This window comes from Siphateles boraxobius, unplaced genomic scaffold (assembly GCF_051911475.1).
Source record: "Siphateles boraxobius isolate OS27281-9 unplaced genomic scaffold, OSU_SipBor_1 130, whole genome shotgun sequence".
NCBI lineage: Eukaryota > Metazoa > Chordata > Actinopteri > Cypriniformes > Leuciscidae > Siphateles > Siphateles boraxobius.
The window spans coordinates 44,941,487-44,965,191 of NW_027508734.1; the positions used below are offsets into that span (position 1 = coordinate 44,941,487).

Below are 23,705 nucleotides of genomic sequence, written 5' to 3' on the forward strand. Positions count from 1 at the left end.
GTAGGCTATTGGATGCCAAAACATGTAGGCTAGGTTTATAAGACAGTGGGTAAACTGGTGCTAAACTTCTATACACACTCCGAAATTCATATTCTGAAAAAAAAAAATAGAAAAAAAAATGGCTTTCTAAGTAGTAGCTACATTTGCTTAAATTTAGCTAATTTCTGACCAATAATAATATTTAAAAGCTTAGTGTTTAGCCCCTTTGGGCATAGGCTTTTTCTTCTTCTTTTGCCCAGGAGTGCACTTAGCTAAGTGCAGTTTCTGAGAAGTAGCCTACATAGGCCTATACTTTCTTGTTTTTAGTTTAAAAGAAGTAGGCTAGTCTATAATAGCATAGGCTACTTGAATAACCTTCTTTTTTCTAAGGGTTATCATACTACAAGACTACATGTGGATGCTTTTCGGGTTTTTATTTAGTATCGGGGCTGCTGTCAGCTGACTAACTGTTCTCAGATGTTGTCGAACACGATTATTACGTAACGGGGAGGGACCAATTCACTCAAAAACAGAAGAGATAAGTGCGCGGAGAAAATAAAGTTATTTTAAAATATTGCCAGTATTTTCGCAAGAATTTAGGCTGCCGTTCTAGGGGATCCGCAAAATGGCAGGTAGGCTACGTTTCTATCTGCGAGTTATTTTTTCGCTTCATTTTGTTAGGAATGCTCCTGGAATTCATCCAAAAAGGGTTTCTTCTCCCTCTATGAAATTAACAGATTTATATATTTATTTATGCTGCTGAAATGAATCAAAACTAATATGAGTCTGGCGACTTATCGTGTTTATAAATGTATCCTTCGTGTATTTATCACTTTAATCATGAAACTGTTGTGTACAGATGAACCGCAGATAGAGTCTGGAGAAGATCGGAACCCCGGAGAGATTTTGGACATCCGATTTCAGAAAAACACCAATCAAAAATATAAATACCTGGAGGCTGAACCCAAAATACTAGGAGTACGTTTATACCTTACAAGTTAACCGCTGCCAAACTTTTTTTTCATGGTATGAAATGACTAACTGCACAGAATAACTGTAGTAAACGTTTTTGTGTTAGAATCTCATTTTATAATGGTGGGGTAACAATTGCAAATAAGTTGTCATAGTGTTTTTTGTTTTGTTTTTTTTACAGTACAAAAATCCAACTAGAAAAATATTTGATATAATACACCCATGGTTAATTTTCGTAAATGTGTTTGTGGTTCATTACAGGTAACGCAGATTGCCTTGGCTGTGTTTTTAACATCTGTGAGCTTGGTGTTAGCTGTACAGCCTGCAGATGAGGTCATATGGCCAGTGAGTGGCATTATTACCACCATGATTGTAAGTAGGCCTACACTTTGAGTGATCGTTGCATTGATGAATGCCTTTAGGTGTGGATAAATAGGATACAATTAAGTAGGCCTGATAATCAATAAAAATAATAAAACACTAATAATTATAAACTGCAGTATTGCAGGAATATAGTATTGGATAAAAGGGAGACTGCGACTTATTGTCACACTTTTCATTTCAGTGAATAAAGCCAGGGCTCAATGCTAAGGATTTTTTATTCTTTGTTTGGCCAGTTGTTCAAATTTTTACTTACCATGACAAAATCTTCACTGACACCACCTCACACAAAAATATAATAATGATTAAAAAAGAATAAAAAAAGATGGGTCCTTAACATAACTTGATGATATTCACGTTGTTTACTACATGGCACAAGCAGACTAGTTCATGTCGCATCTGCAGCCAATGAGCTTGTTGCTCAACATTTAAATGACTGGTTAGCATTCATTATAGCAGTTTGAAACCCTTCACTGTCCCCAGCTCCACCTGTATAGTTCTGCTATGGGTAATTTTATGTATGTTATTTGTGCAGCAGCATATTATGTCTCACAGCATCATATCGGCATGTATTGACTGTATATATTTTATGTACTTGCTCTGCAACAGCAGTAGCAATCTACAACAGCAACAATAATCAACAGCATTAGCAATATTAGCAGCAGTAGCGTAACAGATCAATTCTGCCAAGACCAAATACATTAACATTGTCATATCCATTACCATGCTAGAAATCTTCTGAGAGTTGTCATGATAGAAATAGATTAATCCTCATTAAAGTTCCAAGAGTTATTCAGTCAAGACCAGTGAGCGATTTTCTTTTGTTGTTTAATTTACATTAAAGGGATAGTTCGGCCAAAAATGATATTTAACCCATGCATTACTCACCCTCAAGCCGTTCGAGATGCATATGTCAATCTATGTTTCAGACGAACACATTTTCAGTTATTTTAGAACATGTCTTAGACCCTTCAGTGGATATAATGTGAAGCAATGGGGTCCACGTCCTTCAAGTCCCAAAATGTGCATACATCCTTCACAAAAGTAATCCATCCGGCTCCAGGGGGATAAACGAAGGCCTTCTGAGGGTAATCCGTGCAGTTTGGTCGTAAAAATATACATATTTAAAACTTTATAAATGAAAATATCTGATTTCCGGCAACGATCGACGCGCGTTCACGGGTGATGGAGTCGGCGTACGGCGTACGAATATGTTTTTAATTAAAATATTCACAGCTTAAATATTCAACCATGTTGAATTTCAGCCCATAAAAATGCAAGCCCTAAAAATACAATGCATTAAAATGTAAGCATGGTTAATGCAATGCCTATTTTTTTCCAAGTAGTGCAATTAAACAGGCTTTTTATTTCAAAAACATTTGACATTATTTTACTTCCATATATGCATCTCGAACGGCTTGAGGGTGAGTAATCCATGGGTTAAATATCATTTTTGGCCGAACTATCCCTTTAAGGACACAAACAGCAGCAAGTATATTAGGCTGCTGTCACTTTAAGAGCTAATGCACTGATCCAAATTAGTGACACATGGTTTCTTTGTCAACTGTTTATATTCGCACTGGATGGGCTATTGGGCAGTCCTTATTGTCAAGACATGCTGAGTGTTGCAGCGTTGCAAATCATATCCAATTCAGTCAGTAAAACTATTTTGAAACAAGGTCAATCTGAATATCTGTAACAAGTGAGAAAAGTCAAGGGCTAAAATCGGAATGTTTTCTAAGGACACAACATATAATAAGTTCTGATCTTTCCCTTTTGTAGATAATAATCGCTGGAAGTCTGGCTATAGCTGCACAGAATCTTCATATCCCAACTGTAAGTTTTCAAATCATAACGTTTTGTCAGACACATAAAAACATGTGTATTTGTCATAAGCAATTTTATTTAATTCAATAAGGAAAAATAAACTTTTGGTCACCAAGCATGCAAAATTCTCTTGTTTTGGTGCATCCAATGACACTGTGTTTGTATTTTTAAAAAAAAATTCCAGCTGAAGGCCTGTTTAGGAATGCAGGTCGTGGTCTGTTTGGCCTGTGTGATCTACGTTTTCATGAACTTTAGTGTTTACGATACATTATTATATCCGTGTTGGCCTGAAAAAGGATCCTCCCCTAACCCAATATGTAAACATTTAAACGTAAGTAACAGTTAAATGTTAGTGATCTTAATCCATGCTGATTTATGAATTGAGTTTCCTAACTGATGAACTTTACTGTGAAGCTGCTTTGAAACAAACTGTATTGTATAAAGTCCTATATAAATAACTGACTTTTGGATCTTTTTACCCACAGATTGGATTAGAAAATTACCTAGCATTACAAAAGCTGGTGCTGACAGTCCATATTTCCCTTTCTGCCACATTAGCTGCGTACTGCTGCAAGGTCATTCAGTGCTGCTCTCCCGTGTCTAGTGTGGTAAGACCCTGTGAAACTCAAACTGTAGGTCATGTTGTAAGATGCTGTTTTAGAAGATATGAAAACTCACTCATTGTGTTTTTACTTTTTTTTTCAGCCGGTAATTACGGTTAACAGACCTCCAGATCCTAGGGGAGGACAGTTTCAGTGATAAGACCTTCAGACCCTGGAGAAATATATATCGACAACATATAACCACTGTTTGTTCAACATGTGTATCAGAATTGAATGATCACTTTTATACATTTCAGGTATCTGTGAACAGTGTTGGGGATAAGTAACGCATTATAAGTAACTTGAGTTACGGAATCAGATTACTTTTTTCAAGGTACTAGTAATGTAGTGCATTACTTTTACATTTACAACAAAATATCTGAGTTACTTTTCAAAGAAGCTACGCAAGTTACTTTGTTTTCCCATTTATCGACTGACACTTCTCATGTCCGCATGTTGAGAGAAATCGGGAGTGAGGTGCAGAGGCATTGTGTGCGCTTTGTGAACATGATAGTTTTTGTAGTCTAAATGTAAGCATGCATTTACTCATCTCACTTGCACAAAAGCAGATTCAGTATTCCTCAACATGAATAAAAACAGTGAAATGCAAACTGACAGTAATTAAATGTTCAATAATACAATTATACTTTATGTATTTAATCTTACTTTATGGCAATCCATAATGGCAGCACATCTGAAAGGGTTGTTTGAGCTGTACCCTCTACTGTACAGGCGTGAATTTGCATTTGCAATTTTGGTGCGAAAGGGCCTTTACATTTGCCAAAACTTTTTTTATTAGAAAACAAACAAGCAAGAAAGCACAGCACAGATGAGAAAAAGTAACTCAAAAGTAATGTAACGCATTGCTTTCCATTAAAATTAGCAGTACAATTAGTTATTTTTTAGAAAGCAATACAATTATTCTTTTAAACCTTCACTAACAATTACTGTGAAATTACACTCAATATTTTATGAAACATATTTAACATGTTTCTAAAAATGTCATCACTTTTTATCATTTAATTTATATTAACTTTCTTTTACATTCAATAGGAAATGTTTATTTTATACCTAAAATATATAATTGAATCACCTTGTCAATTGACAGTACAGACAGATATCATCGAATTATTGTTGCTCCAGTGATGCCTTTATAATCTATATTGTGGGCACAACCATTGTTGACTTAAGTGTATTTCTGTCCCACCAATAGCACTGATCATCAGTATTACAAAAATTATAATAATTGTGAGAACTGTTATGACTGCTTTCAGACCTCCTTGTCTGCACAGGTAATCCCGCTTCCAATTCGCTATTAGTTGTCAAACTACTCAAGCAAAACAACTCAAGCAAAACAAGCAATAATAAAAAGCCACTGCACTGCAGTTTACACATTTCACTCTTCAGACTTTATTCATTGCATCAATATTTCATCCTCAAAGCTTATAGATTCTTACTAATGTTTATGTTTCCATCTTGTTTAACCATACAAATAAAAAAATTGTTTTAGAGATAATTTAACATTGCAACCAAGGAATAGGGAGAAAATAATGCTACACACACACACATACAAATTCAATGATTTATTGATCAATAAATATAACCACACATGATATCAGATAAAAAAAATCCACATTTAAAAACTTCACAGTTGTTTTAAAAACAGTCATTCATTCATTCATTACTCTCAGCATGACTGAGCTTACATGCAATGTTGTAACAATTATTATTGCTGAATTAAAATATTTTATTTCATATTTTAAAATATGTCTGAAGATCCTTTTATTTCAAAAGATCAACTGAGTTAAATGCTTCATCTCAATCTGTGTATCCTTGGTAATTCCACATTTCTTAGAATGTACAGATGCCTTGACATTGATGAGCTGTCATTATCCAGTCCAGTGATTACTTCTGAAAATGCACAAACGGTTGTATCACATATTCTTCACAACTGTAGTTCATCTGTCCAATGATTCTGTTTAAAAGAATAAAGAACAATTAGTGAGTTGCATCAGTTCTTTAATTTGTCTCACTAAAAGCTGCAGTGTTCACTTGACTCCAAGCACAGTTTTTAATAAATTTAGCTGTCATGCATCACTATCTATATCTGACATCTCTGTAACATTACTGAAACACTGAAAATATGCTTGTAATAACTTTAATCCTTGTTGGGGTTTTAATTAAATGGTTACATTTATTGACAACACAGCGCCTCGCTTTTTCAAATGCGTGTTGCATCTACGGTAGCTGTTATGTACCAAAAAGCTATGACAGGATGTCTTCTAATAGCACTTCGTCAAAACGAACGAAAACGCGTTGGCCTACTACTTTCTGACCCTCTCTGCTATTATAGTTTTTCAAAATGGTGAAACGACTTTTCAAAAGCCTCCGTGGACCTACCCGTCACATGTATATAAAGATAATAAATTCTTCGTTTACGAGGATAAGTCGGATCATTGGCAGAGGTATTTGTACACCATTGAGGACATATTTATGAATAACAATTTTGATTTTAGATAATAAAATACCTAAAAAACTACACATAGTCCCTTTAAAGGAATAGTTCACTTAAAAATGAAAATTCTGTCATAATTTACTCACCCTAAAGTAGTTTCAAACCTGTAAGAATTTCTTTTTTCTGCTGAACACAAAGGAAGATATTTTGAAGAATGTCGGTAACCAAACAGTTGATGAACCCCATTGACTTTGATAGTAGGAAAATAAATACTATGGAAGTCAATGGGGTTCATCAACTGTTTGGTTACCGACATTCTTCAAAATATATTCTTTTTGTTCAGCAGAAAAAAGAAATTCATACAGGTTTGAAACAACTTGAGGGTGAGTAAATGATGACAGAATTTTTATTTTTAAGTCAACTATTCCTTTAATACACTCTGATACCATATTAAAGCTGACCTGAGATGAGGATGAGGTCATTTCTTCCAAATCACCATAACAGCCGTTTTTATGGCGTATTAAACTCCCCCACAGCACAGAGTGATGACAGCCAGGACACTTTCCCTCGACAGGAAGTAAGTGGGAAGGGTCTGCCTTCAGAAAGTGTTTAGCCAGGCAAATCAGATGACAAACCAAAAGACAGGAAGGGTGGAAACAAGATAGTCTATCCACAGCCTGAAATCACCAAAAAAAAGAATAAAGGATGCAGACAGTTATTCCTGCAACATTTTGAGCTGGTTTCTTTAACCTTGTGCATCCTTATGGACATTTTTGTCCTTTTCAGTTTTGTTTTTTTGATAACTTTGTCTGTGTTAATGCTAACTGCATGAAATTTGCTACAGGTGTGTATTTTTATTGGAATTTTAATATTTCACCTTCATTTCCTTTAAAAAATCTATTTTGCACTAGGTACAAAAAATACTCCCACTCAGCGCCTTTTGGACAAAAATGTCCCCATTGAAACCCATTAAAACTGCGATTTTTAATCCCAGTGCCATTCAACTATAAAATGATGCAATCTTTCTTAACAGGCTTTCATTCTGTTGGCAAGGCTTCAAAATTTACATTTTTACTATTTTTTATCAGATTGTGCCATTTTTTCAGGTTTGGCATATAAAGCAAATGATCACTTTATTGTTGTTTTCTGCTGTTTTCGGCTTATGCATATTATAGAGCCAATTAGATAAATTATGAAGCTATAATTGTGTGGGTGTGTTGGTATGGATGTCAGAGTGTGGTTTGTATGTGTGTACTGAAAGTTTTAGGTGTGTGTGTGGGTTTTCTTTCTTTCAGTTTGAAAGAAAGAAATTATATTGTACTGGAAATCACAAATCCCACCACATGTAAATGAGTCATACCCTTGGCAGAGTCACAGATCCTGCCATGTGAAAACTGAAAAGGTCAAAAAGTTACTGAGCTTTGAGGATTTTTTTCATTCAAACACATTTCTTATTACTTGCTTGCACCTTTTCATTTGTTATTGTTTTTTTACAAAGATAAAAGGTGAGCTTGACTTTGATGTAGAAGTTTAGAAGCTCCACAACACATTGTTTTTGTTTTCACAGAAAATGGTGATTGTTTTGTCTGGAAGATTTTCGTTGACATAAGTGCTCTCACAGCCAAACCTATAACATATCCAAGGATGTAATATTTAAAGAAAAAAAAATCTGCTTAGCATTTAGTATATGGAATATTTTTATTATTATTATAATTTTTATAAAAAAAACAAGTGGCATTATGTAAAGAAACCAGCGTTTAAAGGGTTAAAATTCTGAAAATTAATGACTGTTTGGTCATTATGATTAGAACTGATGCTAGTAAAAAATCTAAGTCAGTGAAAGTGGAAAAAAATATTTATCTATAATATTTTTATGACACTTTTTTGACATGGAAATTTTTGTCCTTTATGGGCCTGAGTGGTAGTTTTGTTTTTTATCTGATACTGCATAAAAAATATGATTGCATCAAAATTAATATTGTTGTTAATTATTGACATATCCAAAGCTGTAATATTTAAAGAAAAAAAATCCTGCTTAGAATTTAGTATATAGAAAATTATTATTATTATTCTAATTTTTATAAACTTCAACAGTGGCATTATGTAAAGAAACCGACGTTTAAAGGGTTAAAATTCTGAAAATTAATGACTGTTTGGTAATTATGATTAGAACTGATGCTAGTAAAAAATCTAAGCCAGTGAAAGTGTAAAAAAATATTAATCTATAATATTTTTATGACACTTTTTTGACATGGACATTTTTGTCCTTTATGGGCCTGAGTGGTAGTTTTGTTTTTTATCTGATACTGCATAAAAAATATGATTGCATCAAAATTAATATTGTTGTTAATTATTGACATATCCAAGGCTGTAATATTTAAAGAAAAAAAATCCTGCTTAGAATTTAGTATATAGAAAATTATTATTATTATTCTAATTTTTATAAACATCAACAGTGGCATTATGTAAAGAAACCGACGTTAAAAGGGTTAAAATTCTGAAAATTAATGACTGTTTGGTAATTATGATTAGAACTGATGCTAGTAAAAAATCTAAGCCAGTGAAAGTGTAAAAAAATATTAATCTATAATATTTTTATGACACTTTTTTGACATGGACATTTTTGTCCTTTATGGGCCTGAGTGGTAGCTTTTTTTTAAATCTGATACTGCATAAAAAATATTAATGCATCAAAATTAATGTTGTTTTTAATGATTGACATATCCAAGGCTGTAATAATCAAAGAAAAAAAATTCTGCTTAGCATTTAGTAAATTGAAAATAATTACTATTTTTCTTTTTTTCATAAAAAAACAACAGTGGCATTATGTAAACAAACCCACATTTTAAGGGTTAAAATTCTGAAAATTAATGAATGTTTGGTCATTATGATTAGAGCTGATGCTGGTTAAAAAATTGATGTCAGTGAAAGTGGAAAAAAATATAAATCTATAATATTTTTATGACAGTTTTTGGATACGGACATTTTTGTCCTCTATGTACCTATGAGTAACTTTTTTTAATTGATGCACAAGGGTTAAAACCAATTTGAAAGCAGAGTGAAACTAACCTTAACAAATACCCCACACAACACACACCGCTCCACCTGCCTCTCCTCTTGCTCCTCACACTTGTGCTGCGGTTTCCTCTTAGCATGAACAGAGCCAAACGCTAGAGGAATGTGCAGAGGAGGCTGCAGCACAGGGGCAAAATCCATCCGGTACTCCTGCTTTAGCCAGCGCACAGTGAGGGGGAGTCGATTCCACGGCGCCACCCGAAGCATGTTTGACACCACACGCCAGTGGAACTGCAAACTGGACTCTTTACGGCTGCGCCGGGCAACATGGGACAGACGACGAGAGGTGTGCGGATGCTGCCAAGCCCACTCAAACTAGCAGAGGAAAGATGATGGTTATTACTGTAATGTGTCTGGATGTTTTACTGTTCAATTTGTTGTTTTCACTCAATTATTTTCATTACTCTTATACAATTATATGAATCAATCTGTTTGGACAATTTTTGTATTATTATTATTATGGTAACACCACAATAAGGTTCATTATTTTAACTAATAATGAACTGCACTTATACAGTATTTATTAATCTTTGTTAATGTTAATTTCAACATTTACTAATACTTTATTGAATTCTTCTTAACATTAGTTAATGCACTGAGAACTAACATGAACAAATAATGAACAGCTGGATTTTTTTATTAACTAACATTAACAAAGATGAACAAATACCGTAACAAATGTATAGCTCATTGTTAGTTACTAAATAAACTAATGTTAACTAATGAACCTTATTGTAAAGTGTTACCATTATTTTTAATGCCACACTACCTAACTTTCGGCCCTCTAGCGGTTACAAATCAATAAAACTGAATGTGTCTTGCAGAATTATAAACATTATTTTGGTTGGTCTTCAACTGTGCTCCTCAAATGAATGTGGTTCGAGGCACCAGTGTACACACATGGATACAAATCATCTTATCAGAGCGGGTTTTAAATTAATCATTATCAATTTTTCTGGTTCGTTGTGACAACCAACTTTTAACTTCACGCAAGCCACAGCCACAGCTACTTTTCTGGCCCTGTCCGAAATGGCACACTTTATGTTTTATCTAGTCATTTTTTTATTCTTTCTTTAACTGTTTAAGCTTGTGCTTGTGTGTTGGTGGGAAAGATCCACACTACGGAGCAGAGTTGACGGTAACGCACCAATAAGCTGGATGTAAACCACCGTAAAACAAGAACAAAAGGAGTGTGGACTCGGAACAAGAATGCGAAGGCTTAGTCTTTAATTTGGGACAGGGCCTCTCTGCCTACGGATATTACTCTGGCTGCATTTGTAATCAAGTAGGTACTTATTTTAAAAAAGTACTTACATTTCCAGTGGTAAAAAAGTATGTTCTCTATATGAATTTGTATTTTGTGAATGCAATCCGGACGTACTACATTCGCCATGTTGTCACTGACATGTGACCTATTGGTGTCAACGTCACTTCACTACCCTTCACAAATCCTCTCCCATGGCCTCATGGGATAGTAAAGTGTCCATCATATGCACACTTCAGAATCTCGCTGGTAGTAGTAGGACATCCGGTCGGGTACTTTTTGCCTACTCTTTTATGAGTACTGTGAATTCGGACATACTTACATTTACATTTATGCATTTGACAGACACTTTTATCCAAAGCGACTTGCATTGCATTTCAATGTACACATTTTACATTCTTATCAGTTCTATCTTTCCCTGGGAATCGAACTCATGGCCTTGGCATTGCAAGCTTGTTTGAGCTACAGGAAAGCTATACTTCTTGAAGCTATACTTCATACTTCTTTGTCACATACTGTTTTTCACCCACTACATAGTAGGGAAGTATGTGATTGCAGACACATCCTAGCATGCATGCAATTTCCCACAACATCAGTCCGACGAACTCTAAAAATATAAATCAGTATTATAGAGTATTTGGGTAAAGTAAGGGCTTGTTAATAACATTGCTTTTATCAAAAAGGTACATATTGTAGCTTTAAAGTAAGCATAAAGAAGATAATTTTGTACAAAGGGCAAATGAATGACAAGATCTAATATACATAAACAGAATAGTATATTTACCCGAAGAGCTGCAATATCAGATGGAAAGCCATGGATGATAAGAACCATCTCCCTTAAAATGAATTAAAAAAAACAACGTAAGTTACATTTACTACAGAACCAGATCTACATATCTCTGATCTACAGATCTGGTCATAATATGTTTGCCATGTGAAATCTTACCACGGTCCTCGGCCACTGGTTCTCTTGGCTCCTCCGCGGTGTCGTCCTGCGTTGTGTTGACCGATACGCCGCTCTGGGTCCACAGTGAAGCCAATATATATTCTACCCTTGAATTTCGGGTTAGTACAGTACAGCATATACACGCCATAGAAACTCTCCACCTCTACCACCATCCTGTTTTCTACAGTAGCTCAAACACCTTTGCAGAGGGAGGGCTAATAACGTAGAGATTTTTCTTTGAAGCGCATAACTTACATGTCATCTTTTCAAATCACTTGGCAATATTTAACAATTTCACCATTTATACAGCACCTTTCAAGAGTTCCTTATCTCAAGCGATATAACTATATCCTATAATATAACGTTCTTATTTAAAATCAATAAATATGGCATCATATTAAACACTTTTTTTCTTCTCCACTTGAATCATCAAAACATTCATATGTTTTGGTTTAGTGGCTCTTTCGTTTCAAACTAGCCCGTTAAAGATTTCCGGGTATGGCCTGACCAAATATACAATTCAGGAGTCACTTGTTAAACGAATAAAATATTAATGTGAATGTCAGTATATATTTCACCTTATTAAAAAGGAGATTTGACCTTCTGTATTGATTTAATTTGGTTTTATCATCGTCCTGATTAAATGATTTGGCTTTTCCAATAAAGCAAACGAAGAGGACACCGATAACAACAAGGACCCCAAATTCTCGGCTTTGATTGGCCAGTTTGCATGCCTCTGGTAAACACTTCGATAAAGGGATTGGCCATTTCTTTTTAAGAGGCGTGGCCTCTGTAACATTCCCAGCCCAAATGGGTGTTTTTATTACTAAGCTCCTCCTTTCTAAGGCATATACCGGTAGTTACTGCATAATTATAAGAGATCGACGCTGCTGTCTACTTTACGTTGACATCATTTACCTCAGCGTTTATAAAAACGTCGTCGTCACCAACGCTTATACTTTATCCCAGGAAATATGCCAGTCACCCCAGATCTGATTCGTGAAAAACTGATCGCGGAGATTGGTGCGATACACGTGGTATGTAACAACTGCACAGCCAGATGAAGGTGGAATATGAATGAATTACAGATCATGCAATATACATTATGCGATGTAAAACAGGCAGTTTTGCTTTTTCACATTTCAACAGTTAACGTTAATTAGCGAAAATAAGTAAACTCTGTGCATTTAGCCAGAATCCGTTTTTCTTTCAGGATGTAGAAGACACGTCCCCCAATAGATGTGCTGCCAGTTTTAAAGTTCTTGTTGTATCCCCTCAGTTTGAAGGGAAAGCATTGTTGCAGAGACACAGGTGAGTTACTACTTCTCCTCACGATTCCTTTGGAAAATACAAAACACTGGAACCACTAGTAAAAAATGCTTCTATTTTTCTCCTTTCTTAGTAGTATTAATTTTTAATGTTCGCGTTATAATATTATTTTCAGTTTGAAATCTGAATATAAAATGTCCCCCCATTCGCTTATGATGACAGCAGGACGTTGAGTTATGCATATAACTACTGTTCCCAGAGGGAGGGAAACGAGGTACAACACATTACTATGGGATATCCGCGCTCTAGCGCCCTCTGCTGAAGACACCTTTATTCACGCCTGAAAGGTCAATGACGCATGACGACGTGGGCGGGGCTACCTGCCCACAGCATATAAATGCAGTCGTATGCGTCATTCCCTTTGTTCAGTCCAGCTCTTCACCGGGATCCCGACTGCTCGGGGCCCTGAGGTGTTGTACCTCGTTTCCCTCCCTCTGGGAACAGTAGTTATATGCATAACTCAACGTTCCCATTCAGTCGGTCAACTCGGTACAACACATTACTATGGGACCTATATTCACGCCCGCCAAATCGCTGAACTAAACGTAAGGGACCAGCACCGCCACATGACCCTTTTTCAAAAGAGCGTTGGACCCTGGTTAAAGGATCCCTGCGGTGAGCATGGCCTGAGTTACCATCGCCGCACTGAGATCTTGCCGGTACACCCGACAAACGAGCGCAGTGATGCCTATAACTGGCATCCGCACGAAAATCTTAAACCAATCCCATGACATTTCCATGCCCTAGAGCTCTCACACACCCCTCCAGGCAGAACCAACTCTTTACCTGCTATAGACAGCTTTCTACAATTCCATGTGAAAGACATTGCTTAGATAGCGGCTTCTCACTAGCCGAGTTGGAAACATGACAAAAGGCTGGTCAGACAAGCGTTTAGCCTGTATCTGCTCAATGTACATGCGTATAACTCACACAGGGCACAAAGCAAGTCTCCTGTCTTCTTCTGAGTCAGAGATTTTACAGGGCAGGCAGCTCGAACGAGGGCGCACTCCCGACATGACTTTAGGCATAGACGTCGAGTTCGGACACAACCTCACTAAGCGCAAATCAGGTGCAAAAGGTATGCACCAATAGCGCATGGAGATTACCAATGACAGGGCAGCATCCTTATATTCAAGTATTCTAAAGGCTCAAACGGAGGTTAACACATAGCCTCCAGATCTACCATTAGGACATAATGTACAAGCCTAAAACGCAGACCTTAAAGCCCAAAGTATACTTTGGCTATCCGCGTTATGCACACCATCTGCATGACGTAATTTACGTCAGGAGGGTCTACTGTGCGTGTACAACACTGCGCACGTGACTTGCTCGCTTGGGAACAAAGTTCACCAGCAAGTGTGCCGGCTGGATGTGTTTTTCTATGCTCACGGCAGCCAAAGTAGTATACTTTGAAAGGCTTGCACACTCAACTGTGCACAAGATGTAGTGAATATGGAAAATGGAAACAAAGTTCCCTAGCATGTTTCACATGCGCAAAACATGTATTTCTGTCCTTATGGCCAAAAGAGTACAGTATACCCTGAAAAGCTTGCGCTCCAAACTGTGCGTGAGACGGAACGGAACTCTTGAGTTCCATGACCGACCGCGCACTGTCCATGTGATGTCGTTATCACCATCAGGAGAGTCTGCGGATGTCCGCGCACTCCGTCCATGTGCAGCCCAATTTTTGTGACCGAGGAGGGTGTACGCACAACAGCGCATGCGTGAGTGACACGAATGAAGAATTTATATAGCGTGTTTCTTATGTAGGCTACTGCCGTACAACCAAAGCACTTCACAATCATGTCAAAGGTCTCTCCTCAACCAACGCCAGTATGCAGCATCCACTTAGATGATGCGGCGGGAGCCCCAGTAAAACAGTGCCATTGTGCTTACCACACACCAGCTATAGGTGGGAGAGAGAGTACTTGAAAACCAAAATACTTGAAACCAAATACACTAGATAGTGCACATCCGCAGAGAATGTTCTTCTACCCACGCGGCCAAAGGAGTATTCTTTGAAAAGCTCACGCTCTCAAAATGTAATATACCCGGGTCCTTAATGTGCTTATGACATTAATGTGCTCATGACAAGCCGCAACGGCCGTCCAATAAAGTTCCAGCGTGGAATGTTTTGTTTTTTTTGTTTTGTTTTCTGGAGAAGAAATCAGTATCCCCTCAATGGGGCACTGTTATGGCGATACAGGTCTTCGCCTGCACCAAGCTTAAAATGCGCGCTACTTCAACGTAATGCACTTCAAAATGCAAGCACTCTGTTTTGTAGCTTCAATCAGATTCTCCCTCCCTCAACTGGTTGGGCCCTAGAGACCACAGTGCTGGCCGAGGCTGCAGAATCTGCCTCCTGCCTGGGACGGCAGGTCCTTGCATAGGGAAAGACACCACAGTGTCCTTAACAGCAGTAGGGATGGGAATTGATAAGATTTTATCAATATCAATGCCACTAACGATTCTGCTTATCGATCCGATTCTTTAACGATTCTCTTATCGATTCCTGATAGCACTGTGTGGGAAAAAGTAGTCTTTTTCGGGGGGGAAAACAAGTCGTTTTAATGCTTACACTTGACTAAGCAAACTGTACTTTTTATGTAATTTCTGTAATAAATGGAACCTTATTGTAAAGTGTTACCGATTAGTTATACACCGATTAAACGTCCCGTGAGTTCAGTGTTGGAAAGATCAGTTGTTTTAACCATTCATTAAAACGAATCGGTTCAAATGAGTCATTAGTTCGCGAATTGGACGTGTCATTATCGGACGTGTGCGCGTTGTGTGATTATCCCGCCAGTTGGGACATCCCACAAGATGTGTGTCATCACAGAAAACATTTCATCACTGGATCGTTTTTTTTCGTTTATTTGAAGTGTGATTATGTCAGCTGAATGTGCGGAAGACTTTTCAGAGAAGATAAGGCAACGTATTTTAGCACAATTCACACCCAGCGGCAATTCAGGAAAAACAAATCTCCGAATGCTCCACATAAAACTTTAGTCTCCCTACCTTACCATCGTGTCGTTTATTTTGATTAATATGTGCGAGGGAGAGAGGAAGACAGCGCTTAGTTTTGAGACGGTGAAGCCTACTTTCGCCTTGCTCCGAAGAGAGAGAGTGCGTGCGCGCGACCGGGGCTCTCTCTCTCTCTCTCTCTCTCTCTGCTCGATCAGTTTAACATGCGCCCTGTCACAAGCGCAGCGGTTCATCTACATTACCAGAGAGAGACAATTTTACTCACTGATCAAATAAGACTTTGCAGGACAAAGATTATCTTTGGACGCGGTGCTATGGTGCTTGATAAAGGACAAAAGGGACAGTTGTGAGTTCACGGTCTGTACATACTATGGCTGACTCAGAGCAGGAGCATCGATAAGAGGACTCGTTAACGTCGAGGGCATACAATATCGATGGATCGTAAAATTTAGAACCGGTTCTCGAGTGGAACCGGTTTTCGATTCCCATCCCTAAACAGCAGTGTCATTGATGCTTGTGTACCATGTCTTTGCTGGCCAGCAAGAAATCACCAAAATCAATGACAAACCCTTCTGCGTACACTAGAGTGTTGGGCAATGCTGTGACAGGGCATTCACCCCCAGCGGGGCACTTCTGTCAATAATCAAGAGAACAGCGGGTGGCCCGTGTTTTCTGCAAATGTAAAAATATCCACATCGGCCTTGCCAAAACCAATCCCAGATCTGGGCCACAATTCAAGTGTGCATGCACACGCCACTCCAGGGGAGACTCCGGTCTGCCCCGTATCAAGAGCATCCGTGCCACTTGCAGCAGGGACAGTGAGGGAGTACCCCCTTGCCTGCTTATATACGACCACAGTCGTATTTTTCATTCCGAATAATAAGCTTGCCCTGTTGGGCCAAGTGTTTCATTATCAGGGGAACTACTCCAAAAAGTTTATGTGAAGCTCTTACAGCACTGGTCTCACCACTCTCGTACAGAGTTCCTTGTTTGTGTCGTGACGCATTTGTCATCACTACTACACATGACGTAACTCTGCCCAGGGAAATTCCTTCTGTCAACAAATTCAGGTTTCCCAGGGTGGTAGGTATTGGAGCCTGAACGCACAAAGGCGCCACCGACATATGCTTAAATGTCGCATGGCCTACAGCAAACTACCGAGGGTTTGTGCTAGTTTATCTTGTGCTAAAAGTTTTCTCTTTCTGCCTTAGTTTCGACAAGAATCACCACCGTGGGCTTTTATTCCTGCGAAAATGTGGCGTGTTGGCATTCCAACAGCACGGTGAAGAGCTGAAGAACAAAGGGAATGACGCATATGACTGCATTTATATGCTGTGGGCAGGAAGCCCCGCCTGGGTCGTCATGCGTCATGGCGCTGAATAAAGGTGTCTTCAGCAGAGGGCGCTAGAGCGCGATATCCCATACTAATGTGTTATACCGAGTTGACCGACTAAATGGGAACTCCAGCTGCATGAACTCCGCATGTTTGTGTAGCCTGTCTATAACCTGATGATCATGATTTGAGAATGATCCAAAGAGCATCTTGTGCTTCAGTGACTGGTTTTTTTCACATGTCACAAATGTGTACATGCATGATATTAGTAAGTCAGAGGTACAGAATCTTTTTTTTAAATTCATTTTATAATACTGTAACTTACGTTTGTTTTAATCAATCTTTTTTTTTAAAAAGTCCCCCTGCTCTGTAGTCAAATTTATTCATTAAAGCACATGTTTTTTCACCAAAATGATATATATACTGATATATACCTGTGGAAAAAAAATAATTCTTCATGCCTTAAAATAGCTTGAAGGCTATAGAGCTAGAATTGTGTCTTTATTACATGCGAGAAAATAAATGATCTGAGAGAAAAGAAAAAAAGTTTGAGAGAAAAGTTATCACACTGATAGCAAAAAAGCATTTCATGAGAGAAAAAAGAATATTTGAGAGAAAAAGTTTGCATACCAATAGCAAAAAATAATATTTGAGACTAAAAAAAAAGTTTTGAGAGAAAGTATTTTCTCATAGAACATAAAAAAATATAAATTTGACATTTTTAAAATTATTTCTGAGAAAAAAAAATCTCGTTTCCTTTCCTCTCCTCCTTTCCTAGCGCCTCAGCTCCTCCCCCTGTAGGTTGTGAGGGAAGGACGCAAGGAAAGAAAGTGAGGACAGAGGAATCGAATGAAAGCTTTTTTTATACATTGGAATACTTGATCACTCGAGCGTCACTTCACAGTGTCATCACCAGCGCTCAAAGGATCTGCCTTTGTGTTGTTGAAGTTTGTTTAAGAAATTCATAATGAATAACAATAAAGCAAGATACCCTGTTGAAATATGTGAGATGTGTGGTTTATATAAACTGCAAAGGTAAACTATAAATTAAAAAGATTGTGACCGATGTGAAGTGGGAGGAGAATTGATACATGCGTCACGTTTAGTCAATAAAACACTTCCGCATAGGATACACCTGTGTATCCTCGCTCATGACTCCTCTGGAAGCCTCCTCACTCCTCGATCCTAGACTCCTCGCGGTGCAATTAGAGAATTGAGATGTCCTTCAAGATGGCTGCGCTCGATCGGTTTACGGGTCATAGGATGGAGGACAGAGGAGCGAGGAGACGAGGAGGGATATTGAGAAGCACCCACAGAGTGAATGCATTACCGCCCGCGCTCGCACTCGGCCATCAAATCTAGTCCCGCACCGCAATCTTTTGCGTTGGGAGTGCACTTCTCTAGATCAAAGACCCGGCCCGAGGATAGTGACGGGAAATATCGGCCTGGGCTCGGGCAGAGAATCTAAGCTCTAAGGCAGAGGAGGCATCTATCTAGGTGAACCGAACGCAAACAATGGTGTAATGATTCAGTTTGACTCCTAAAACAAGACGATGCTCACCTGACTGGCCAATAGGAACGTTCCAATAGGAAAAAAAGAATGTGGCCCCGCCCATGACACAATTTTCACAACAAAAGCAAAATCCTGCAGTAGCACCTCAATGCAGTACATGAGATCCACGGGGAGGAGTCGGATCAAGATCCAAGGGGTGGAGATGGGTAGGATTAGGGGTGGGCTTAGGGATTAGGGGTGGGTTTTAGGGATCAGGGGGCGGAGATGGGTAGGTTTAGGTATATGTAAGGTGGGAGGAGTTGGATCTGGATCCGACTCCTCCCCGTGGATTTCATGTTCTGCAGTGAGAACCATCTCAAATCCTGACACGAGAGCAAAAAATTGCATCGAGAGCAAAGAAAAGCGTTTTGAGAGAACACTTTTTTTTTTTTTAGGGAAAATGTTTTCACACTGATAGCAAAAAAATATATATTTGAGATTTTTTTTCAAAGTATTTTGAGAGAGATTTTTTTTCTCCGAAATAATTAAAAAAATTCCAAATTTATATTTTTTTATGTTCTATGAGAAAATACTTTTTTGCTATTGGTATGAACTTTATCTCTCAAATATTCTTTTTTCTCTCATAAAATGCTTTTTTGCTATCAGTGTTATAACTTTTTCTCTCAAACTTTTTTTTTTCTCTCAGATCATTTATTTTCTTGCATGTAATAAAGACACAATTCTAGCTCCATAGAAGGCTTGCTTCATTTAGGAAACAAGAATCCATGAATATGCATATTAGTCCCCGCCTCTACTCAGTCACACCAGCTCAGAATTCCTGGTCAACATTATCATAGTAAACGCTGCACAATGTGGCAAGTGGAAATACTGCTTTAATTTAGCCATAAATGTTTTAACCAGAAACTGATTCAGAAGAAGTGGAAGAGTTAATTATACAGGCTCGAATACCAGTTGATGTATCAGAATGGTAATGCATTTTATGTATCGCTCTCTACAACGTCGGACACAACTGTAATTAATACAATATTTTTTTTTTTACTGCAGTTTTAAGGAGAAAATACTCAGAAATGTTGTTGACTTATGAATGTGCACATGATTTCTTTAAAGCATATTAAACACACCACATAGACATATAAAACATTTAAAACTTGATTTTTACCACAGGGAGTCTTTACATTTTTAGTTACAATTTTGATCCCAGATTTTCAGTGTGGTTTTGGACCTCTCTATACGAACTAATATAAAAAGTTAAATGTGTACACATGATTAATGCCTGTTGTTTCATTTATTAATTAACAAAACTTTCTAATCACTATGTGAATTTCATCTCTCAAGTTAAAGGTGCAGTAAGTGATTTCTGAGAAACATTGTTGAACACGACCCAAACAAATCAACCCAAACAAGCACATTTCATTGCTCCATCCCCAAAATGCACAAACATGCAACACAAGAGTGGATGTCTCTTTATAGTAACTGAAGTAAATAATAACGAAAAATAAAGCGAAGATAAGTAACGACAATGAAGGACAAAAAACAAACAGTACAACCAAGAGTTTGCTGTTAGTCGCCAGCAGCACACCAGCTCTACACAAATAATGACACTCAAAACTGTCCTAGACTAAGGATTTTCATAGTCGAATCAGAATCGTCAAGTCTTGCCTATCGTCGCCTAATAGTCGAATCATGTGTGTGGGGTTGGTGAGGGGGCGGGGCTTTAACATTTTAAAACTGCAATGTACAGAACATCACACAATGATATAGACGAAAGTGTATAAAAACATTTTGGTTTAATACAACTAACAAATAACTGCAGGAAGGCCACACTCCAGACAGGACTTGCATTTCACATGCAAATCAAATTAAATCGGCTAAATTGCCTGTGTGAGCAGGCTCTTAGTAGCCTACAGCGCAACATCGATATGCACCGAAAAATAATCAACAATTAATTTACAGGAATAAATTAGAACAGAATACACCTTCTAATAAAAAAATAAGTCAGAATGAAGTCACAAGACGCAGAACAAATGTGTGCAAAATGCCTACAGTGCAGGGGAACATATATTCAAAACACAAGCCACAAATAGTTAAATTAGATAACCCTGAGTAATCAATAAATAAAATTAAAATAAAGAAATTATTTAAATTCTGAAAGTATAGCCAGAATTGTCACATTTGTTTTTTTAACAGCAGAAACAACAATAAACTAGAGTGGCAGTCTTTTTAGCTAAAAATGTTCATCGCATCCACAAATCAAAGTAGAATTGGCTGAAATGTTTTGAAATCACTTGTACTCTACCTGATCGAGAGAAAAAAAGTCCAGTCTTTCACTCTGCCTGTGTCTGTTTGCGTCTTTTCAAATTATGTGTCTGGATAAAGTACATTCTAAAACGCTTAACGTGAAAAACGTTCAACTGCTTAATGTCCTAAGACACACCTCATTAATAAAGCATACTATATAGCCTACAGAAAAGCAGATGAGTCCAGAATATGAACGCAATGCGTTTAATTGCACGTTAAGCATTTTCCTCCCATAGAAAACCATATTATAAAGAAACGCTTAACGTGACTTTCTATAAGAGGAACGCGTTGCATGCATATTCTGGGTTCATCTGCTTATTTGATGGTGTGCATCCACACTTTAGATTTTCTTATCCCAGACATTGTTAAAGATTTAAATCCCTACCGCCAAGATGCTCCTCTGTCGGTCACGGATCGAAAGTAAAACTTAAATATGTCACGGGGTGTTTGGATTTATTTCACGCATGTTAAAAATCTTTATTAAAAGCTTCTTTCTTTGCACATTTTTATTTACAGCATTATCATAATAGGCTGTATATTAACGTATCGACAGAAAACCAGTAGTTCTATGTGAAATCACAAGTCAGACATTGAGCACCCCCATATAGCCAAAATTACATAATCCTCGTTTCATAACACCTCTGCGAAGATTCGATTGTGAGATTGGTAGTCGAATCAGGCTCTTCCTATTGAAGCATCAAATCTTCGACTATGCGGGGTCACCCCTACCTGTTATTATAGCTAACATTACAACAACAGCATATCTTAGTTCTGTGAAACATAGCAAAACCAATCCAGAAATCACTTACTGCACCTTTAACAGTAAGTTATTTGCAGTGCAGTCAATTTAACACAATATAGAAGGGCAGTTGTATAAGAAAGATCAGTTAATGTTGATCAGAATTTCTTGATTAATATTAACATAAATAAATGTGCCCCTTGTTATCTCTGGGGTCCTTCATTTCAGAGTCACACTCAGGACCTTCGGGTCCAAATGGGCCGGAGGGGTGGGATTCATATTTATTAAAAGAAAATCATCATTTTTTTTTGTTTGTTTTTTATAATATTTTTTCTTTTCTACTTTGGTGTTTTGAGATAATTTTATGATTTATAATTAATATTTATGCAATAAATATGACCCATTTTCCCCCAATTCCCCCCCTCCCCCCCCCCCCCATTGAATATAATAGAAAATTATAAAAATAAAAATAAAGCTTTTTAAAGCTGTATTTCATTTTAGAGTCAAGCCTAGACCTCATGAAAGCAATTTTTGAAATGAGATGGATGCCATCTGGTGGACAAACTGAGCATTTTAAAAATGCAAAACACATATGAAATCTGAATTTTTTAGTTTCTTTATGTATAAAAGTGTGTTTGTGTGTGTGTGTGGATGTGTCTGTTTTGCACTCTTGATGTTTTATAGATTCACCCCTTCACTGTTGTGTGCTTTTTTTCTGGATCGTGGCTGATTTGTAGATTGTACGCATGAAAAAACTCGGTATTTTCACATTTTTGCCAATTTCCCATTCATTTCCTATGCTGGGTCCATTTGGACCCGAAGGTCCTGAGTGTGACAAATTTTTTTACAACCACTTTGATTATTCAATACCTGTCCCCAATTTTTTTGGGTGTTTATATACCAAGTACCAAAACCCTCACCAAATTTCAGACCATTCCGATGAAGCTATGATTTTTAAAAAATAAATATTTAAATGTTTCGGGTCCATTTGGGCCGAAGGACCCCAGAGGGTTAATCACTCATTTTATTGCATATTATTGATATGCGGCAAGCAGGTTGCATTTCAAATCAGTAGTCGATATTGCCATTTAATAAAACAATTGGCATGCTGTTTCAGCCAAATACAGAACACCTGAAAATGTAACTAAAAATGGTTTGATGGAATCAATGATGCAGTCAGTGGAGAGTGTTGTGCAAAGGTCATGTGTCCCAGCTGTCTGAGAGTGCCTCAGACACGAACGCAGATGTGCAGGCTTAGCAGAATGATCTGGTTTTTTTTACAGGACCAAGTCATGTGGAAGAGTATTGTCTTTAGAGAGGATGGATCTGTAGGGGGCAAGCTGTGAGGAACAGGCATGCTGGGATCAATAGACTTACTGACCTCATGTGATGTTTTTATAAATGTCTGTGTTTATGTTTGTTGTTAGGCTGGTGAATAATTGCCTTGCCGAGGAGCTGAAAGAGATCCATGCATTCGAGCAGAAAACGTTGACACCAGAGCAGTGGGAGAAACAGAAAGCACAATGACGCGTACAGACACGCTCAAAAACTCATTCACGCAGCCATCAAATAAAACAGCAGGGACTTTTTTATTTGTTGATGCTTCCATTATTCCCCTCAAAGTAAAATAATACCAATGTAATGGAAATTAGTTGATTTGTATTTATAAACTGATTATGCTTCAAATTTTTGTCACTTATGCAAAACGCCTCGCAAATGAATGAAATGCATTATGTGCTATACAAGGGATCTTTGAAATGTAGTTTGCTGACAATAAATAACATTTCTGAACAGAATTTATTGGTTGTTGTCAGTTTAATGTGTGATAACATATTTTCTTTCTATCTTAGAGTGAAAGCTGCTAATGGTTTAGACTTTTAAGGATGGCTCATACAGAATGTTTCGATTTAGAAAATATGGCCAACAACAAAACATACAATACTGTTAATTTTTCCCCATTAGGTTTAATGATAGCAGAACTCCAGCTGCATGAACTCCACAATTTTG

At 37.5% G+C, this 23,705-nt stretch overlaps 3 protein-coding genes across 5 annotated transcripts; 2 read left to right on the top strand and 1 right to left on the bottom strand.

Annotated features, from left to right (window-relative positions):
• Positions 1-397: 397 nt before the first annotated feature.
• LOC143737764 (uncharacterized) lies at positions 398-5,772 on the top strand. 3 transcript variants are annotated; one of them, XM_077229631.1, is made up of 8 exons: positions 398-611; positions 839-957; positions 1,213-1,323; positions 3,115-3,168; positions 3,344-3,490; positions 3,645-3,767; positions 3,865-3,897; positions 4,017-5,772. In XM_077229631.1, exons 1-8 carry the CDS (start codon positions 605-607, stop codon positions 4,026-4,028), a joined length of 606 nt encoding a protein of 201 aa, XP_077085746.1. In that variant the 5' UTR covers positions 398-604; the 3' UTR covers positions 4,029-5,772. The 3 variants fall into 3 exon arrangements, with proteins under 3 accessions (XP_077085746.1, XP_077085745.1, XP_077085747.1); XM_077229630.1 differs by having other exon boundaries at positions 401-611; positions 3,865-5,772; XM_077229632.1 differs by lacking the exon at positions 398-611 and having other exon boundaries at positions 876-1,005; positions 3,865-5,772.
• slx1b (SLX1 homolog B, structure-specific endonuclease subunit) lies at positions 5,148-11,972 on the bottom strand. The gene is made up of 5 exons (XM_077229629.1): positions 11,502-11,972; positions 11,340-11,391; positions 9,286-9,606; positions 6,678-6,893; positions 5,148-5,736 (listed from the first exon to the last, which is right to left on the bottom strand). Exons 1-5 carry the CDS (start codon positions 11,672-11,674, stop codon positions 5,707-5,709), a joined length of 792 nt encoding a protein of 263 aa, XP_077085744.1. The 5' UTR covers positions 11,675-11,972; the 3' UTR covers positions 5,148-5,706.
• A 331-nt stretch (positions 11,973-12,303) lies between these two features.
• Positions 12,304-23,494, top strand: LOC143737768 (bolA-like protein 2). The gene is made up of 3 exons (XM_077229636.1): positions 12,304-12,538; positions 12,715-12,812; positions 23,126-23,494. The coding sequence occupies exons 1-3, from the start codon at positions 12,476-12,478 to the stop codon at positions 23,223-23,225; spliced, it is 261 nt and encodes an 86-aa protein (XP_077085751.1). The 5' UTR covers positions 12,304-12,475; the 3' UTR covers positions 23,226-23,494.
• Positions 23,495-23,705: the final 211 nt, after the last annotated feature.